The sequence below is a fragment of the Cydia splendana genome, chromosome 5 (genome assembly GCF_910591565.1).
Source record: "Cydia splendana chromosome 5, ilCydSple1.2, whole genome shotgun sequence".
NCBI lineage: Eukaryota > Metazoa > Arthropoda > Insecta > Lepidoptera > Tortricidae > Cydia > Cydia splendana.
The window spans coordinates 7,285,837-7,306,647 of record NC_085964.1 but is presented as its reverse complement, the minus strand read 5'-3'; the positions used below and the strand labels follow the sequence as shown (position 1 = coordinate 7,306,647).

At 38.3% G+C, this 20,811-nt stretch overlaps 1 protein-coding gene across 9 annotated transcripts in view; it reads left to right on the top strand.

Annotated features, from left to right (window-relative positions):
- Window positions 1–20,437, top strand: part of LOC134790559 (whirlin) — a 130,399-nt gene extending 109,962 nt beyond the window's left edge. For 8 of the 9 annotated variants that reach the window (XM_063761396.1, XM_063761398.1, XM_063761397.1 and 5 more), the window contains 4 exons: window positions 16,470–16,550; window positions 17,854–18,117; window positions 18,758–18,898; window positions 19,154–20,437. In XM_063761396.1, the coding sequence (XP_063617466.1) occupies window positions 16,470–16,550; window positions 17,854–18,117; window positions 18,758–18,898; window positions 19,154–19,234 (567 nt within the window). In that variant the 3' untranslated portion in view covers window positions 19,235–20,437. The remainder of the gene's footprint in view (window positions 1–16,469; window positions 16,551–17,853; window positions 18,118–18,757; window positions 18,899–19,153) is intronic. The other variant, XM_063761399.1, reaches the window with a different exon arrangement.
- Window positions 20,438–20,811: the final 374 nt, after the last annotated feature.

The following is a 20,811-nucleotide window of genomic DNA, read 5'->3' as shown; positions in this document are numbered from 1 at the left end:
CCAAATAAAAGAATTAAGTATTTCTTTAAAAATACTGCTAAATATTTATTTGTTCCACAGTGTGAGATGTGAACGATTTCATTTCAGCCACCTGGCACATTATATAAATACATAGTAAGAACTAATTTTTAATACACTTAAGCCGGCAGTTTTGGAGTGTCTTCGCTTGTCAATAAATATTTCTAGAACTCAAACAAACAATTATCTCCGTAAGATATTTTTAAACACTGTTGGTTCTTCTGTGAGGTAGGTCATGGACGGTAGCGAAGATATATTACGTATTTTGCACAAGTATCTGGGTATAAGTAGTTAAAAAGATAGTATATATAAGGGCTAGGAAGTTTTTAATGAAGAATGTAACGACGAGAACTAAAGCGAAACACAGTGTAAAGTCCCTAAGGTAGCAAAACTCTATGTATAACACAACGCTATTTTTTTTTAATAAATACAGCCTGGATAAAAATAAGTAGGTACGTTCAATAGGACAGATGCAGCCGGAGACGAATGCAAATGACAACAATACATAGTACCTATTCACGTTTCGCATGACGTGACGCGAGTCTTGCCGGAAGTGTCACGCCGATCGCGTGCGCCCGGGCCCCTTGCATAATTCTACAAACATTTTATCCACATTGAGATCTTTCCAAATATAACTTGACCTAGAGATCCACAACAACTATGTGCAATATATTACACTATTCTATACTGGTCAGTTGAGGCCATATTGCGCTTGACAAGCGTTGAGACTCACCTTACCGCCGCATCGGAGCGATACACAACTTTTTAATTATTATCACAAAATTAAGTACTTAAATACCTACAGAAAAATCATGGTGTAGGTAATGCACGAAAAAATCTTACGTACTCTAGAAGGTAGCCTTTAGCTATCTTTAACCCTTTACCAGGCCCCTAAGAACTAGCGTGTCTTCATACGTACTGTATATACTGTTACAACCGTATTGAACGCCTTGTAAAAAATGTATTTGCGATAGTCGGAGATGTTCCTTTAAACCAGAAATAAAAATGTGGGTTACGGTTATCCCATCGCCTGCCTAAGTAATTAACTGTCATACTCGATTTTGTCTTATTATATTCTTGATCAGGCGAAGGGATATATTCCTCCCACATCTTATATCGGTTATCATATAGTCAACGTTTAACTCCAAATCTACTACGAAACATTATATCAATCACTGAAAACATTATTTTATGATCTTCATTCACGGCACGCTTCTAAATCCAGTAATGTATCTTTGGGAAAGTCTCTAAAAGGAGATTTTATAGCTAGGCTAGGTACATGACTTCGCTCTAGGTTGAACACAAAAATAGTTTTATTTACGTGAGTTTTTATGACATGACAAGACAATTTACATGGCCATGGGAAGAATAGCTCCCGCACAGTTAAACTCTAATAAGGCCAAGGGATAATGTCAACCCACATCCTAATTCTGGTCATACACAATAATGCATGAATATTTAGCAATGTTTACGATTACATTACCTTTCAACACTCAAAATCTACAAACTATAAAAAAATTGTTCGACCTATGTACTTCTGTTTCATAGAAATTAAGGAAAGTGTTCGAATTTCTCCATAGTTTACTGAAATTAGAGTTCAGGTGAATTTAAGCGGCTGCCAAAGATATATTACGCAATTTAGAAGCGTGTTGTGAATGAAGATCATAAAATACTATTTTCAGGGATTGACAAAATATTTTGTAGGAGGTTTGGAGTTAAAACCTGACTACGGTAACCGATATAAGATGTGGGAGGAATATTAAAGGGTTAACTTGCTGTTATGTTTATTGGGATGACAGGACAATAGGAAGTGAATATTTCTAAATAATAAATATTGTTTTATTACGGTATACCTATATAGCCAGGCCTAAAGGCCAGCGCAAACCGGCGGAGCGCAGCGCAGAGATTTGTTAGACAATTTTCATAAAGCATATTTTCCGAGTAGCGAATTTTCACATCGCATTTTATCACGATCGCAAATTTCATTAATCGTCTTTTATAATGCAGCGATTTTTCATGTAGCGTATTTCAATGCTCGTATATTTTACCAGTTGATCATTATATTCATTATATGACAAGCAAATATTTCCAGTACCTTTTTGTTTCGAAACTTTAATTGCCATACTGAATTTTTTAGTATTAGTAAAGAGTCTAACGAACGAAACTTTCTTTTCAAAAAATATTTCCTTTACAACTTAACTAGACGGAGCCCCACTACGCTCCTATTTCTGGGCGGTTTGCCCTTCGGGTATCTGAAGCTACCTAACGAACCTAACCTACCTATTGATTTAGTTTAGTGTGACGTTCGTGAAAATAGTACACTTTGGGGGGAAAAGCCTAGGTAGATAGATACTGGAAATATTTGCTTGTGATATAATGATCAATTGGTAAAATATACGAGCATTGAAAAACGCTACATGAAAAATCGCTGCATTAAAAACGACGATTAATGAAATTTGCGATCGTGATAAAATGCGATGTGAAAATTCGCTACTCGAAAAATATGCTTTTGTGAAAATTGTCTAACAAGTCCCCGCCAGCCCGAGCGCTGGCGGCCGTCGCACCAGGGAGCACTTCGGCGCAGGCCGGGGGATGCCGCCGCGTGTATTCTATCACAAGGGATTAGTGACTAGTGTGCACGAGTTCTCCCCGGTCGTCCCGGCGCTACTCCGGCGCACCCGGGAGGCCTCGGCGCATGCCGGGGGATGCCGCGGTATGCCGGCGCCTACCGCCGCGGTATCCTCTAACGTTCTCCTCGATGTCGCGGAGTAACAATCCTCCGTGATGCTCCGAGGTCGGTCTCAAAGCATTTAAATTTATACCTGAAGGTAATTGAAATAGGAAGAAAATCCATTGATAATTTTAAAGTGATCTGCGCTGCGCTCCGCCGTTTTGCGCAGGCCTTAATTCGAATGGATTTTTTGCTTCTTGCTAATATCATCGCCTAAACTTAATGTTTGCTATTAGACTGTGAAGGTTAAATTAATTGAGATAGGTTTTTGCACGAAATGATAAAAAAAATATCCGTCATTAGTTAGATGCCTCATAGTTGTCCTTAATTGTGCAAAGAATATTCGACCGCATTGCCGCATTGCATACTAATTTTACCTTGGCGTGTCTTTGCTAATCAATCAAGGGTTTAAAACTCGTAAGATTTGTTATAAAGCACTGTAGATACTTTACATAAGGAATCGTCGGTAGACTATGTCTGGAAAGAACGTGCGGTTTTATAGATGGAAGGCTGACCATTTCCCGGACTTGTCCTCCAAAACAGTGAAGAAATCCCTACTAATATTATTACTTAATGCTAAATCAACTGTCTGTCTGACTATCGCTCTGACTTCTTCAAATGAACCAATTTAGATGATGGTACGGAGAATGCATATACTTTGAGTCCAGGTTCCAGGTGAAGGACATAGGATAGGATATCACAGAAATCATCATTGCACGCAGACGAAGGTGCACGCGGGAGCTAATTTTTAAAACAAATTATACGTAAATGTACGGCGTACGGCCACTTTGCCTGCCTAAAACAGCAATTGGTATTGAATAAATATCCATTTTGAGCGTCTCTTGATGCCGTCCGTGGTTTATTATCACGATCTTACTCATAAGGCCGATGTTTCCACGCATGTAAAGGCAGTTCCGAATGAAGTAGTTATGGTTAATGTGTTACGAGTATGTGCCCGCCACGCACTCCAGATTGTTTTCGTACGTGACACCGTATACCTTACTACGCTCAATTGGACCTCGCAACCCACATGTCTTACTTTCTCTACGTACTTATTGTCTTAGATTCGCTTCATACAATTACCAACTTGATCCTTCGCGGAAACTATAGTTTTGTACGTAGCCGCGTAGTTATCCCACGAATCAAATATTATACCTACGAGTATATTACACAATGTGAATCTAAAGGTACCAATGACTTTAATTATTACTTAATAATCTTGTTAAATCGACGCCAGATTAGGTTTTGGTCAGGTACTTCAGTTGATAGAAATTACTATACACGTAACAGACTACTATATGAGTGAGATTCACTGATATTAACGTCAAATTGGTATTTTTACGTCCTATTTTATGATATCATGGCCAGGGTCATATCACAACGAACGAAAAATACAGTTAAACACCGCTTCAGATCTGTTACACTTTTTTGCACTTATAACTTTTTCCGAGTCGTGAACCGATTAATGATAATGTATAAGTGAGTCACGCCGGTTACCGTTGGAACAACAATGTGACGGTTCCTTCGATGCACTCGTGGCCCACTGGCCCACGGCAGATAACACTTCTTTGTTCCTTGATCGGTTCACACGTGAGACTGACGACATGCGACGCCATTGTTCTAATTCAATAATATAACAGTAATAAATGAGTATTTAAAGGCAACTTCAATTGACCTCCTAAAAAGTTATAATATATCTTAAATGAAGGAACAGCTTAGTAATTACTTCATTAATAATTGTTTTCCCCAGTAATTACTAGATATAACCGCTTATTGCCTTAATATTTTTTCATAGATTTCTGTTTGGTTATGAGATATTGAGACAGGTTTGGAATAAGCATTTGATTACGGTTATTGTAAAAGTTAAGTGAGTTTTAATTTCCAACGCGCTTTATAACGGTTTGGAATTGGATCAAAAACGATGGATAATAATATCTCTCATAGATAGGTAGAACCAACGAAGTAATCATAAAATTAATAATTAAGTATCCGTAAGTAGTAGGTAGGTAGTAAGTAGTAGTAGTAAGGTTTGAAACCGACACTGCTGATGCTACGACGACGATGTAAAAATATTGAATAAGAATTAAATTGAAATCATTATTAATTTAGTCTCCAAATTAACACATACAGTCTAAGTATGTTAACTATTACAGCAATTGTAACAAGAGAACATAAAACGCAGGGATTAGAGGCAGGAATTATGTACCTACTAACATTATCGGTCGCTAATCCAGGCCCTCATCAGTAATATAACCGGAATAATAACCAATAATTATTCATGCCGGAGTAATGAAGAGACATGAACTAAATAAGAAATTAAAGCTAACCGGTTCAACTTATTCCCAGGAACTAAAAACCGAACAGGAAGACGCAATTTACATACTAGTATCGCCTGGCTCAATATTTCCTGTAATTGCCAGTTTCCCTTCTCGTTACGTTACTTTCGCACGTTTACTGAGATTAAGTACGGCAAAGAAGGGAAAAGAAAATAGAACAGCCCTGTAAGTTTCTTAAGATTGATATAAGATTTAATCGTGAACCTTCCTGTTAGAAAGTGCGTAATATGTACTTATGAAAAGGGATAACATTATAACTATCCGTATGAGGCTTCACAGGATAGTTTCTCCTTATAAGCGCTTACTGATTGTAAGTAAGGTAGCTTTTAGATTATTAACTTTTCAGATTCAGCTGGTGAAACATATTTATTATAGATTCATTAACAATGCCTATTATTTGTCGTGTGGTGTTTACAAGCTGCGGTGAGAGGGCTCCTTTTTACGGATGTTAAAGAACAAGCTGTACATTACGTGTATATCCTTGGGTCAATGCGATATATTTTTGGATAAAAAACCTTTGGATAAAAAAAATGGTTAACGCGCTATATTAATTGTTCTTGATAAGCATTAACTTCATCATTAACTTGAAAAGCATTACCAAAGACTCAGATTTTATAATAGGTTCACATTCGGTGTAATAGTATTGCCAATAACGTACCTATCTACTTTAAACATAGGAGATACAAAGTGCACAGTTATGAATTATGCAAAATATGGTCTAGCTAGGATGCAGGTGGGTGATGGCGGTGAATGGCCGCGTAGTGTTTGGCTAGCGGGACCGTGCGACGTCATGTGCGTCTCCTCCACTCCCACGCGCTGCGCTAATTGCCAGCTTTGTTTGCCTCAAAACCTGTACGAATATACCACTCGATACTCATTTACAACGTTTACTCTACGCAGATACCCATATCGATTTCCATATCGATTATCGCCAGGCCTCAAATCGTGCTAAGTAACTGAAGATTCTACCTACCTACCTTCTCACAAAACACCTACCTATACTCTATATTTACGAGCCCCGATGCACATGTTTTCGTCTAGTCAGACCATTTTTTGAGGTGGTCGCGTTTGTTCAAAAATAATGTTTTAGTTTAAAAATTACTAATATTTAATGCTTATACTAATGTAATTTAATTTTATATAGTAATTCTCTGCAACAACTAAATCAAAATACAAGAAAAAAATAATGTTTTTTTATTTTTTTATTGACGGGTAGGATTATAACAGATGAGAAGAGGGCTATTACTAGGGAAAGCAACAGGGCTCTGCCAATGTACTGACAATTTTGTTTCGAGCCCATGCATGCAGCAGTGCTGTAGGAGAGGACAATACGATTTGGACAACGTTTTTGAAAAGTACGTTTTTTCAGCAATAAAAGTCTCATGCAAATTTATTATACGATCAAAATAAACTACATTAAATATTACTATTATGGTTCCCATTACTGGGTCATTTTATGTTCATATGTAAAATTTATTAGAATAAACAAAATTGTTGCGTGGAACTAGACGAAATAATTTGCATCGGGGCTCGTATATGTACTCTCCACAGATGACTCCTTATCAGTTATCAAGGATTCTCGAATCGAACAAAGTGCCTACCTAAATGAAGATTGCATGTGTGATATCCCACTCAACATAATCTAAGCCGCCGCGCTTATTATAATATTGCGCCATATGACAGTTTGAATTTAAAATGAAGCCGTGGTCCAATCGTTAAATTTTACTAGACTTCACTAAATGTGGCCTTAACATAGATTGCAAGATTACTACTTAGATAGTAAACTGTTCGGCCTATTGTGAAATGTTTTTGTTTACTTTACTTTTGACCGGTTCTGCCTTTTTATGCAACACATTTACCTCAATTTGCCGTTTGAAACCAATATCTAGTGTTCCGGGTAGGCGAGATCATTAAAAGGTCCCGATGTAATCTCTGTGCTGGTCGTGCGCTGGGGCGACCCGGGGTCAGCACTAATCTCAGCACTATACACCGCTTTTGCGGACCTTTGAGGTAATAAGTTAACCGCTCTAGTCGTTCTGCCTTATCATTGAAGACACTTAATAAAGGAACTTAAACCATATATGCCCCCATCTTTGAACCTGCAATAAATTATATACTCGACAGTGATAGTTATCCTGCAGTCGGATCAATTGCATTTCGACTCCTACGTATTTGTAATAGATGCTAAATTATGACTGGGAAAACGGTTCTTTTAAGGGCAGAGAGGCTATCGGCCCATCGAGGCGGCGTCCCACACAAACTGTATAAGGAAGGTGTACGTACTGTAACATTAACCCCGTTGCGAACCACGTCTCCGGATCGTGATCTCGTGCGCCGCAGCATCGCGAGCAAATAGATACCGATCTAGCCATCAGTCGGTGCCTGCAGGCCACGAAACGTTACGATAACACTTCCTAATCTCAAATGTCACACTCAATATAAGAACAATATGCGCAATCTGTACCTGAAAATGAATCAACCCACGCAAAGTACACCGTGTTCGTGCATAACGCACTTTAACTCAAATTGATCACGGGTCTTCGACGATTAATTCCTATTAGGGCCACTTGTACCATCCCACTAACCCGAGGTTAAGCGGTTAAACCCTTAACTTAGTGTCAAATTGTACTGGTAACCATGGTAACTCCAGGTTTAACCGGTTAACCCAGGGTTAGTGGAATGGTGCAAGTGGCGCTTAGAGTCATAGAAAGCGTGTCATGGTAGTTGACACCTTGTGAAGTAGGCAGGAGAGTAAAAAAGTGCATAATTTACGACAATACAATAGACATGGCATGGGTCGAAGGCCGGATCTATGCTGTCGACGCCGTCCTTGTTGCATCCGAGCGCCGCGCCGCGCCGGCCCGACGCGCAGATCCGCAGGGAATTTTAAGTATGGTCAACTGCACGCCGGTTATTAATTACAATCAAGAGGTTTCAATTGATATCAGGAAAACGAAGTAGAGAGGAAATAAGGTTTTGTGCCAATTAATATCATTATTTATGTCGATAACGTCTAAAAGTATTGGCAGCTACTAGGTACACGAATAGAGAGCTAACAAAAAAGCAAGCAAACAGAAAGGCAGTAATAAAACACATGCAGTAATCATCCTTAAAACACATGACGAGACGAGACTTAGGATAATTTCGATCATTTGGAGAGTGTTGAAAATTTGTTTGCGAGCTTTGTTTGCCTTTTGACCTGTTTGGTTCTAGAGAATTGCCTAGGAGCGACTGATATAATCTTTAGCTGCTAATGAATTGTAGCGATTTGAAATGATTTCGATGAGTGAAGAGTTTTGGGGATAACCTCCCTGTTTTATATTATACCTCTTTCGATTTTGAACGGCTGACCGGAGGATGGCAGTTTTATATTAAATAGCGGTACTGTTGTTATAAATGGAATTTAGTAGATCTATATATGCGGACTCGATTTTTTGATGGCGAAGTGCTGTAAATATGGAATTGTGTGTTGATTATGAACTGAAATTTAATTGCGTGTGAAAGGAATCCACACTGTTATCCGCTATGTCGAGGAACACATAATATAGGATAGTAGGATTATGCGATTCCCATCTAATTTCATATGGTCATCTAAGTTAGATAGGTATCTAGTAGGTGTGGGTACTAGAGCAATCTAAACGAGTTTCTGGTACGAGCATCTCTATACAAAGTGACCCGTTTGCAAGAACCGAAAACAAGCATCGAATACGAGGTGAAAATATGTGTACCTACCTGTTTTCACCTCATATTCGATGCTTGTTTTGTTGAAAACATGTGTACCTACATGGTTTCACCTCGTATTCGATGCTTGTTTTGTTGAAAAGATGTGTACCTACATGGTTTCACCTCGTATTCGATGCTTGTTTTGTTGAAAACATGTGTACCTACATGGTGTCACCTCGTATTCGATGCTTGTTTTGTTGAAAACATGTGTACCTACATGGTTTCACCTCGTATTCGATGCTTGTTTTGTTCAAAACATGTGTACCTACATGGTTTCACCTCGTATTCGATGCTTGTTTTGTTGAAAACATGTGTACCTACATGGTTTCACCTCGTATTCGATGCTTGTTTTGTTAAAAACATGTGTACCTACATGTTTTCACCTCGTATTCGATGCTTATTTTCGGTTCTTGTAAACGGGTCACTTTGTATAGAGATGCTCGTACCAGAAACTCGTTTAGATTGCTCTTGAGTAGGTAGGTCAAAATAATTCATGTTAGTCTTATTAAATATAAATAATTATCTTCCATGGGCTCCTGCTCTAAGTTTCTCACCCATTACAAAAACGAATGAACAAAGATAGGTAATTAAAATAACGGTACATGATAGGTACTTAATGTATCATTCCACTAACTACATTTGATTTACGTAGAATGTTTTCTTTATTTTCGGTGGTTAGGTATTATTTTTTGTTGTACCTAACTAATTATAGTACATTGTGCAACATGGGGCGTAAGTTGAATATTGCAAACGAGAGTAAGTTTAATCGCGACGGCTTGCCGGAGTGATTTATGGGCGTTTTTAGAATTAGAGTCCGTGACGTAATGGAATTCCACCCACCAAAAAAAAATATTTTTAACTAAAAATGGGTTGATTTAATCTACTATTTCTATATTTTATGAAAATGTTACATTCTTTTTATATACATTGTTTATATTCTTAATAAATCACTTTGACAACCAATGTGACGATCCATTACGTTACACATTTTAGGTAGGTTTTAAGTGAAAATCGGAATGTTTTATGTGAACCAGTTTTTATTTATTAAAATACAAAACAATAATAATCTTCTAAAAACGAATAACAACTGCAATACTAAGTATTACTATAAAGTTATTCAACGAAGTATTTCCAATACGTTACATTTTCCGTTTTAATCGTTGCTTTGCAATCATTTTGTTTTATAAAACGTAAGGTAAAGGTACTAAAAAAAAGTTGTTTTTAATAATTATCATATATTAATCTTGCGAATGAGATCGTAATCAGTATCAATTATCCTTATTTATAATTCAGTTAAATTCTTATAAAATCAATCACAGCCACAGTAGGACAAAGTGACGTTATGGACCATAATATCACGTTTAGGAACTACATGAAAGGTTTACATGTGCGGAAAATAGCTACTTAATTTAGGACCTACTTAATATTGTGATAAATTAAGTAATTACCTATTGTTATTATGGTTCCTACAGTAATGATGTTTTCGTCTGCAGCAGTACTGCAGCACGACAACACTGCCGACTGCATTACTGCCTCAAAATCAAAATCGATGTTGCTGCCCAGATTTTTGACATTTACAGTCATCAGTATTGTCGTGCTGCAATACTGCTGCTGTCGACTGCATTACTGCAGGAAATGTCAATTACATAGTTCATTTAACTAATACAAAATTATCAAATTTGGCTATATGTATAAAAATTATCCGTTCCGGAGCGGTCCGAGGCAACCATTGCTAGTCACCAGAACTGGTGAGGACCGCATGTACAAGTACTTGTAGCGGCGCAACGAAATCGCGGACTGAGCCACGCCTGCCAGCGCTTCTTAGGTCGAGCCGCCACTGGTGCTTAATAGTAGGTCGTGTAACTCGTGTAGTTACAAGAATATAGCTAGAATAAAATTATTTGTGTCTTTTTAATATTCACTCTACCTACTATATTTTGGCAACTTAAAATAACGGCATTTAACCATGCGTTTTCATTCCATACGTCACGTTTTTTTGTTCCGTAACGTTTTGGATGTGACGTGGGCATGCCGGTTGGTTAATAAAGCGAAATAGCGGTCTGATCGTTTGAATTTTCTTAATTATAATTATTTGATACCTATCATACAACACATAATAATCTAACGAAATTCATAAATATTTAGTCAATAATTGGGTCCTTACCTTCAGTTTAATTCAGTTCGTTGTGGAAAACAAATTTCTGCACAGCGTGACGCACAACCTACACCTTGCTTTTTTCGAGCCCAATTGCCTTGTAAAACCTAAACACCGGGTAATTATAGGATCATAATGTTACGATCATGTAAAAATGCGTATGATATAAGTAGATTTTTGCTACTAAGTTGGTAAAAACTCCGTGACGTTGGTGGAAATTTCCACTACGTCGATATTGAAGGACAACAATAAATTAAACTTTTGTGCATATTTTTACTTTAGGTGCTAAAAAATAAGGTTTTAAATAGATTTTGGCTGATACGATCTTATCACACAACAACCAGGTTCGGGCCTAGAAGGAGGCAGATATATAATATTTGGATCCAAAGTATGCAAAGTGTGCATGGGACACTCAAAAATCATCTCCCTTTCTTCAGTTTTTGTACATTACTTTAAAGTAAGTACCATTTAATCAGTTTTTTTACTATAAATACTCAGATAATAAATCACTTTACAATGTTTGTTAGTATACATGTAGTACACTTGAAAACAGTATTTGACGGTAAAAAAGTATACCAAAGTCGTGGGACAGTGATATTTGACCCAAATATTTTTTTCCGAAAATGCCCTTATAGACTCGAGTTTGCAATATTATTACGCCCCGAGTTACACACAATGTTTTTCATCACACTTGCGATACAAAAATTAAGTATAAAGACAAAAAACTGTTAACTATGGCACTAGAAACTTCATAACTCCCTAGGGAGAACGCTTTTTCTATAACTCCCGCTAAACCTGCGTGCAATTCCACATTTACTGAGCGAGTGTGATGAAAATGTAATTTACACTTACTAAACACTTTACTACACTTTAAACACGGTTGAATTTAATTTGCACTATCAAATTTCCCGTCATCTCCATTGTACTCGTAGTCAGTGTACCGACTACGTAACAAGGTGGTCCACCTATTACGGCTGTGGCATAACCCTAGCATTACCTATGCGATATATTCATGACTGTAATGGAAGCTGCACGCAACCGGACCAAAAGTTACGAGTAAGTAAGTAATCTAGTTACATGCACATACAGGTGTCACATGCACGTTGCAATAAGAAAGAAGGATACGTACTGTCCATGGCCCAAAAAGAACCGGCTGACGGTAAGCAGAACTCGATCAGATACATATGTGATCCGATTAACACACTGCAGTTCACTTGGCGTAAATAAATTGTTCCTCTCGCATTTATGGAAACTAGATAAATATAGAAAGTCCAAAGTAGTAACGTTTTGAATGAACAATAAGTATGTGTTCATTCTACGCACTAGGAAAGAGAAATAATATTCGGTAGGTTCTGTCCGAATATAGTTCATACAATTAACGCAATAATACCTACATATGTACTTACTGCAAAAACGCATGCTGCAATTAGACAGGTACCATAATAATTACAAGTATAATGCAATATCATAAAGGAAGACAACACCAGCAACCGATAAAATCCAGGAAATGGTGTAAACGTTATTAATGATTCCCCACATGTTTTAACACACATAACGAACGAAAACAAAAGGTGGCCACAAAGGTATTGTTTGCAAGCGGCCCTGTTGGCTAAATGCGTCAGGTGATTTTCAAACCGCAGTAGAAACATTGACCTCAATTAAAGATTTAACTCACCTGTCACGCTTATCCTGTTTGCGAGAATCACACTGCCTTCTATTTGTAAACAAGCTGTAGATCAAGTAGGCGAGCGACACGCGCAAGTCGGTCGACGATTCGAGCAAGACTGGCCGTGGCCGCACGCGCAGTGCTTCCACTGCGGGAGGGCAAAGGCGGCGCAGGCGGCTAGGTCCCAGTGCGAATGGAGTTCACTCCGCTAGCGCGGCCCGGGTCCGGCTGCGCGCATGCGAACTTACCGGACCACCCGTGTACTACTTACCTACTAAAGGACCAATAGGTTCTTGTTAAAAACATTGAAATAAGTTTACAAGATGCTTATTAATATTGTACGCCTAATATTTATTCCTTATCAACCATCGTGCCTGCTTCCATCAGCGATGCAAAACTGTTATAAAAGTGGACCACGACTTGTACCTATTCTTAAACACTGTATTTAGCATCATCAGATTGGAATAATTATCAAATAAAGTTTTAAGTAAATTGCTCGAAAGCCTGCTCCGCACCGTTAGTTCCCACGAGGCAGGCATCACTCCAAAACTGGATAAGCCGGAAACGGTCACATAAAAAACATAACACTGGGCGCCTGTATTCGTCAGCATCAAAACTTAACAGTCGTTTTTCCCATGGCACACCGGTGCAAGAACACGCATTTAAATGGTTTAGTAGGTAATTGTTTCTCTTATACGGGGAGGCTTCTTTATAATTCTAGATCAGGAGATCTAATATACGGAGCTCACAATATTATTAATTAATATTTAGCAAACGTATATAAGTTAATCTACAAAACATCTGACTGCCTTAATTTAAATCGAAGGTATTTAACTATGGACAATTATGCATTGGGTAATGTATGATTATTGCAAAGTTTGATAACTATATTTATTTTGTAAATGGTGTTATCTACTTTCGATTATTGGACTTATAAAATGTTACGTAAAATGTTTCACTCTAAAAGGATTAAAGTATTAAAATGTCGTGAGAAAGTGAAAATTATCGCGTGCAATGCGACGTAGTTGTATTATTCTTGTTTGGACACAATCAACATTGTCGTAAATTAGTTGGGAAACTCTCAAGTTGAATAACATGGTGTAACATGTCCATATTAAATGCAAAAACAAATGATCCATATATGAAAACATGTCCACTTGTAAGTAAATAGGAACTACATTGTTACATTAACACTTGATATTTTATGGCATCTTAAATACCTTTAGATTTTTATATATTATTGATTTGTTTAATTTCGGAAATCGCGATACCGAATCATTAATTAAAGCGAAAGCTAGTAATTGAATCAATAGCTCTTTAAAACGATTACTGAAGCGGACTAAGCTTGTGGTTAGTAAAAGTGAAATCAATGCTGGCTTTGTCCTCAGCTATCGGCAATATAGGTGGTTTCACTATCATCATTCAGATTACTTAGAACATGAACCATCTGTCAAATGGAAGTCTCACTTACAAGCACTCGCCATTTCCAAGTTAGCCCAATCGATGATCTTTTAAGTTAATATATACACAGAACAGCGCCTATCTGTGAGTTAATATTAAATGAGGAATATTCGTTAACGACTGAAATTAATTAATGGCTATCGGGGTTATCTTTGGCCGGTTATTCTCCTGCATTGTAAAGTAAGTAACGGTATGATTGGGTTTCGTAGATATCGATTCATTAGCTTCTATTAAAGTAATAGTTAACAAAAGATTGGTGCCGTTGGTTTTAAAGAAACAGTTAAATAACCTAGTAATAGTGACCAAGTAATAATCTGATTATTTATTTTTATGTACTCATAGTATTTTTTTGCTTATCTAGGTACACGTATGTTTATTGCTATGAAAGTAACATTCCAGTGCATTAACGACGCATGTTTTCATTTTTATGTCAAGGCAGATATACATATTAATAGCGACTTAATGCATTCAACCATTCAACCTCGTCATCTTGATTATTGTCTATGTAGACTATGTAGTACGAGTATAATACTCGTAGCAACGAAAGTGCCGTAAGCGTCACGTCCCAAAAACTTTTGACTTCGTCATCTTTGCAAAGACTCCGGTTGTAACGGAACCATATATAGAACATGTGTTACGTATGGTTATTGCGACTCGGTCAGAGAGTGCGTTTTCAACAAAGGGCTAATCAAGCCGTAAAAATGTGATAAATCTCAGTCGGGTTCTATTATGTATCTGTAATCGCAACGAAGCCTTGTGGTAAAAGGAGCTGCATTTTTTCGACTGCAGCAAACGATAGGGCAACTTGTAGTGGCGCGTACATACTTCCCAATCTTCTCTGTCCTTATACTCTTTGCAGAGTGTCGTGGTACTCGTGGTCAACTGCTAATATCAGGCACATATGTGGCTTGCCGTACAATTTCTCGCCATTAGCTGTCCAAATATTAGTGTTGTTATGTTGTAGGTATCTGAGGGCCTACAGCTATAAGAAAAAACAGAAATTTCGTTTTTCACGGGAGATCCTCTGATCCTTAGTGCTTAAAGGAAAACAAAAAAGATGTAGAGCCCTATTTGCGCAAAAACTGACTGAATGTCTAAGTACCTATGTGATGGAAATTTGTCGGACAGATGCAACGGAGTTTTTAGACCTTACAAAAAAAACACAAAAATCTGTCAGTTCCGAAGTACTTATTTGGCAAATTTACTATTTAGTATACGGTGAGTCTAAGTATGGCGTAGCCATAATCAGTGGCGCGTCGTCGTATATCGCGCAGTCGGGAGCGGGCGCGTGTCGGACGACATCCAGCGATTTTATCGTGTTATTTACAGAACACGCTAACGAGACTCGTCGAGTTCTTCACGAACCAGATACACTATCTGGATAGGGGAGATGTTCTGAGAAATAATCTTGTCGACTGTTGAGACTTAGATATGTTAGCTCACGCGCGTATGATAAGCTGTAGGTAGTTAAATTGGTCAGTTATTTGAATGCAAATACTTGTAAGTACTTGTACCTATTTACTTGCATCAAAACAATCAACTTTTCTTGCATAACTGCAAAGAAAAACACTGAAATTTTCAACAAAGGTTGTTTAGACAGCCGGTAAGCAAAATTGGTGGAAAGTTGACGCCACATAACAAACAATGGAAACACAATAGGACAAAATTGTTGCATGACTCGAAAGTTAGCAACTGCGTTCACGCCTGCTTGCCTTGTGTCAGGGAACATTAGAGGATTTATTACAGTTTTACGTACAGTAGAAAATAATACATACATATTTAGATAGAATTTAAATTTTATGTGTCTTCTTCTTTTCATGTATGCTAAATGAAACATAGGATCAGGTATGTACATATAGTTTCTTTTATTGCATTATGTTTGTTACCTATTAATGATAGTAATTTTAACATTTTAAACGACGTGTAGGACCTATATATGGGGGTTAGTAAACTTCATAGTGAAAGCTTTGCAATTAATATTCAAATATGCCGTTACCTACTCATTTTCGTAAAAATACGTAGCTGGCTAGAAAATTACGTAGTTGTCGCTACATGTTAATTCTATTCGTATTAAATATATACCTTCGCATATTCCTAAGCAGTAATACTTAGTCTATGGCAGAAATCGAAATGGTTCGGTCTTTTCATCGTATGTAGTTAGCACTTTTCTTTGATATATATAATCAAGTCTTTTGATGTAAATAGGACTCGATATAGCATCCAGCTAGATTATTATGTCTATAATAGAGCTTGTAAGTAAATCCCTAACCTTATAACATACCATGAGACACCGTGCACGTGCGGGTGTTGGGCCGGGCTTGCGTAGGGCGGCGCGCGCCCGTCAGCGGAGGCAGGTCCTGAGCGAGTGTGATGTTTCAGTGCGGCTATCTCGAGGGGCTGCGCTCATCACTCGGTGGCTGGACGCAGAAAGTTAAATCATGGTACTGGGGACGCCCACTAGTAAGTGCCCCGGCCTCTGCCAGCCGGAACGATCAGCGAGATGTCCTTAGCACATTGTCAATTATTAACATTTGCACGATATTTTACAAAAAAAATACTTTTCTATTCTTTAATTTAAAGTTATCGCTTTATACAATCGGTGATATTGCTTGATGTTAGAGAATAATTTGATTGTATGTTTTCACATTATATTATCGCTGCACTTCATTTCGGTGTTGATATTTTATTTGACTCATTAAAGTTAATTTCGAGGTAGCGTTGCACTTTTAATAATCTGTTTGTTCATTATAATTATTTTTTATTAGTTAGCCTGTAGTTGAGGTATATTTTATATCGGATGGTGCGCTGCCGCTGCCGCGCTGCATGTCATCCAGTAGTACTCGGCGACAACGTTCAAGAAAGACATCAACTCCCGCGAGCATACATACCTACTTCTTTATAGCGTTGTATACTCGTAGATTCTTTTTTGTTTTGCCTTAGTAATTTTCTACGTATCGTTTACCTACTTAGCTGGTCGAGTTGTAACAGAACTTGGATCATTTATTTCTTTAAGCTGTAATGTATTTTACATTTTGAGGGTAATTATGTTGCATTTCGTTTACCCATTTTTTGAAGGTTTATTTGAAACACCTAATTAGATAGGTAGTCGGGATGAATAATGCTGTAAGTCTTCATAAAAACATTGTACACTTGTGGAATATAACTCTTTGAACCACGCCACCGAGTGATCGAAACGCATGATTCCGAGCCTCCAGCACACATCTCACTTACAGCTTCTCCATACATTCGACGTGGATTGATCACTTTACATTACTGTAACTGAGGGGCACAAGGTTGTAAGTAACATTCACACCGAACTTGTACTGTAGAGCCCTTTTAGCTGTCGCTATATTAGTTACAGCCCTCTGCCACCCAGCTACATCCTCAATATCTTAAAGCACTTGTACTTAGAGGCTGAAAATTAATTAGCTGTTTAGTATGGTAGCGGTAAACTATAGCGTGGATGTGGTGATAATAGTATCTACTTAAATAGGACAAACCTTCATTAACATATTTGTAAAAATCATAGTCTGGTCGTGTACATATTTCATACTTTTCACGTATTTTGGCTGCAGTTAAACTTTGAATATCGAATGTACAGGCTGCTTTTCTACCAGATATATGCGCCGAGGAAGTTGAACTTGTAAAAATTAATTATACCTTATGGATATACGAGTAGCTAAACACGCAGTTTAGCACATATCTGGTGAAACAGCTGCCTTAGGTTGATCAAGCGTCGATATCAAAGTTGATTGTATTACAGGAGTTGGCGCACAAGTTGTCTCGAAGTTTTGACATGAAGGAAGACGGGGGAGCGCTCGCGGAAGACCGGAGCGGGATCCGACGGCACCAGTCCATGCAGCGACTGCAGCATGAGGGTGGGGACGAGGCGCGCGCGGCGCGAGTCGTGCCCGACCACCACGGCAACCTGCACGTCACCGTCAAGAAGACCAAGCCTATCCTCGGCATCGCCATAGAAGGCGGCGCCAACACTAAGCATCCTCTGCCTAGGATTATAAATATACACGTAAGACTAGTTATGTGATCGAGATGTTTTTTGATGGTATGATGATGCTAAATAATATATACTTAGTCAGTGTAAACTTTTGACTAGGTGCCCAATCAAAATTTAAAATGGTTCAGAATCAAAATTTAAAATGTAAAAGTGGCGCTTTTACACTGTGATAAGTTGATAACAGAGGGTGCAAAAGTTGTTCACTAAACTTAGTGTCCTCTCTCGACCAGGACTCCAATCAAGTCTTCATGTTAATGATCAGCAATCCTTTGAAATTTGTTTTTCGAATCGAGAAAAAAAGCAAAAGCAAAAGCGAGATCTCGAATCGCACCCATCCCATAAGTTTTCCCTCAGCAGTAATGAATAAAGCATATATTTAGTGTACCTAAATGTAAAGTTGAGTTATGACTCGAGGGCTTAACTCCAAACCTGTCGCTTATTGACGTAAACATAAACATGAGTTTGCATCTTCATAAAGGGGCCCACAGATTACCAGTTCGCCGGACGATATCAGCCTGTCAGTTGTTCGTAACTGTCACCTTTTGCGTTTAACTGACAGGCTGATACCGTCCGGCGAACTGGTATACGTAATCTGTGGGCCCCTTTAGTAAATGACAAATTTGTATTGAAAAGTATTCACATTGATCAACAGGAGCACGGGGCTGCGTATGAAGCGGGAGGACTAGAGGTTGGTCAGTTGATACTAGCCGTCGACGGACACAGGGTGGAAGGTCTACAGCACCAGGACGTGGCGCGACTGATCGCCGAGTCCTTCGCGCAGAGGGACAAACCGGTCAGTATACTTGCAGAATGTTTGAATGTTTATATACTGACATAGAGTAGCCATTAAAAAATAAACTCAGCCAAATGCACTAAGAAATAACCGCACAACAAAATTATTGGATTGAGACTCATACCTAATCAGTCTTAAAATAATCGAGTCGATTATTTAACAACCTTTAATTTGATGGCTTTTAGAGTCGTTAATCGGGCCATAAGTTTTAGCATTACAGACGTAACAAATAAACTCGAAACTCGATATTTCCAGGAAATCGAGTTCCTAGTGGTCGAAGCAAAGAAATCGAACCTGGAGCCGAAGCCGACCGCGCTCATATTTCTGGAGGCCTAACATCTACTGTCCCTCCCCGCCAGCGACCCCCCGGCCGCGCTGGGCAACGCGACCTTGGGGGCCGACCTCACCGCGCACACCACGGAATAGCCAACTCCAACCTGCGCTGCCACATGCTCTTCTAAACGCTTTTCTGAAACCCCGCTACCCCGCCGATAAATAAACATCCACATGATTATGTGTAAGTGTGATGTTTACGAGTATTTTACACGAAATCATTGCGCGGGGTGCGGAGCAGAGACGTGCTCTACATGAGATCCGATGCGGACTAATGTTTAACATCGACACTGATGTTGACCCCACGTTTCGACGATGACGAGAGATACGGAAAATGACGCAGGTCTAGTAGGCTATAACAAAATTAATGGCACAAGGGAGGCAATCTAAATTTTTTACACCGCGACGAAATGTCCGAAACTATAATGAATTAGTTACGAAGCACTCTGCCCGAAAGTTTTTAACTTTTCTTACAAAATTAATCTCCCTTATTTCTAAAGGGAGTTTCGGGTAGTATGAGAGATTTTAAATTATTTTCTAGAAATAGAAATTAAACCAATTTTAACAGTAGCCAGCGACTGAATTTTATAAAAAATTAAACCCTACTTTTACTAACTAAAAATAAGTTCATCTTAAAAGATCACACATTTAAGCGTTCACAGTTAAATTCGCAGTAATTTCAATAAATTCAATTCCGTAACTAATTAAATAGAGCTAGAATATGAAGAAGTGACGATAACATAGATCTTACGATGTTCAGTTTTGTGGCGAATTGTGCTGATAAAAAATGATTGGCATTGGTGCTATGGAAAGTGGAAATTAAACAGTTTCGACTTTCCGGATCATATACATTGTAGTTTCATTAGGAATTCGATTAGTGCTTGGTCGGCATCATAGCATTTCATGAGAAGAAATTCACTCGAGAGCGTCATCCATGTGCCATCAGAATTGCGTTAGCGTTCGGGAAGTGCATCCAGCGGCGGGGTGGCTTGGCGTCATGACGCCACCGCGTCACCGCAGTAGCGCATCGTCATGTGTCATGTAGAGAGAGAGCTTGCAGCACAGCGCACTCCCCTAAGCAAGCTGTTCCTATACACTTACACAACCCTTCATTCTATTAACCCTTTATCAGACTGACAGTTCAAAAATGACAATCAAATGTCAGTCTTATTCATTGAAAATAGAGCACATGTTTGAAGTGTGGGAATTATATATAGGTCCCTTAGCCTGATAAAGGGCACACTATATTGATTGATTTTATTTTAGGCATAGAAAAAGTGCACTAATTGGAGTAATACTTGGTAGTAAGTACTATTGTCTGGCGTTAAAGTCGAGTTACCACAACCCAAGGCATCGTTCGCCATCTACTTTAGATGTCACAAATGTCATAATTAACTTAGAATTAACCTTAGAATACCTATATTGCTCCGATTTGTGCGTTTTTTTATTTCTTCGCCTATGATTTTAAGTAAAAATATTTAATTTATAATCTAGAATTTAGCATCCGCAAGTCGATGTATATTTTATAAAGTTGTATTATAGAACCGATCGTAGAACATAGTATTTCGTTGTGCTTGATG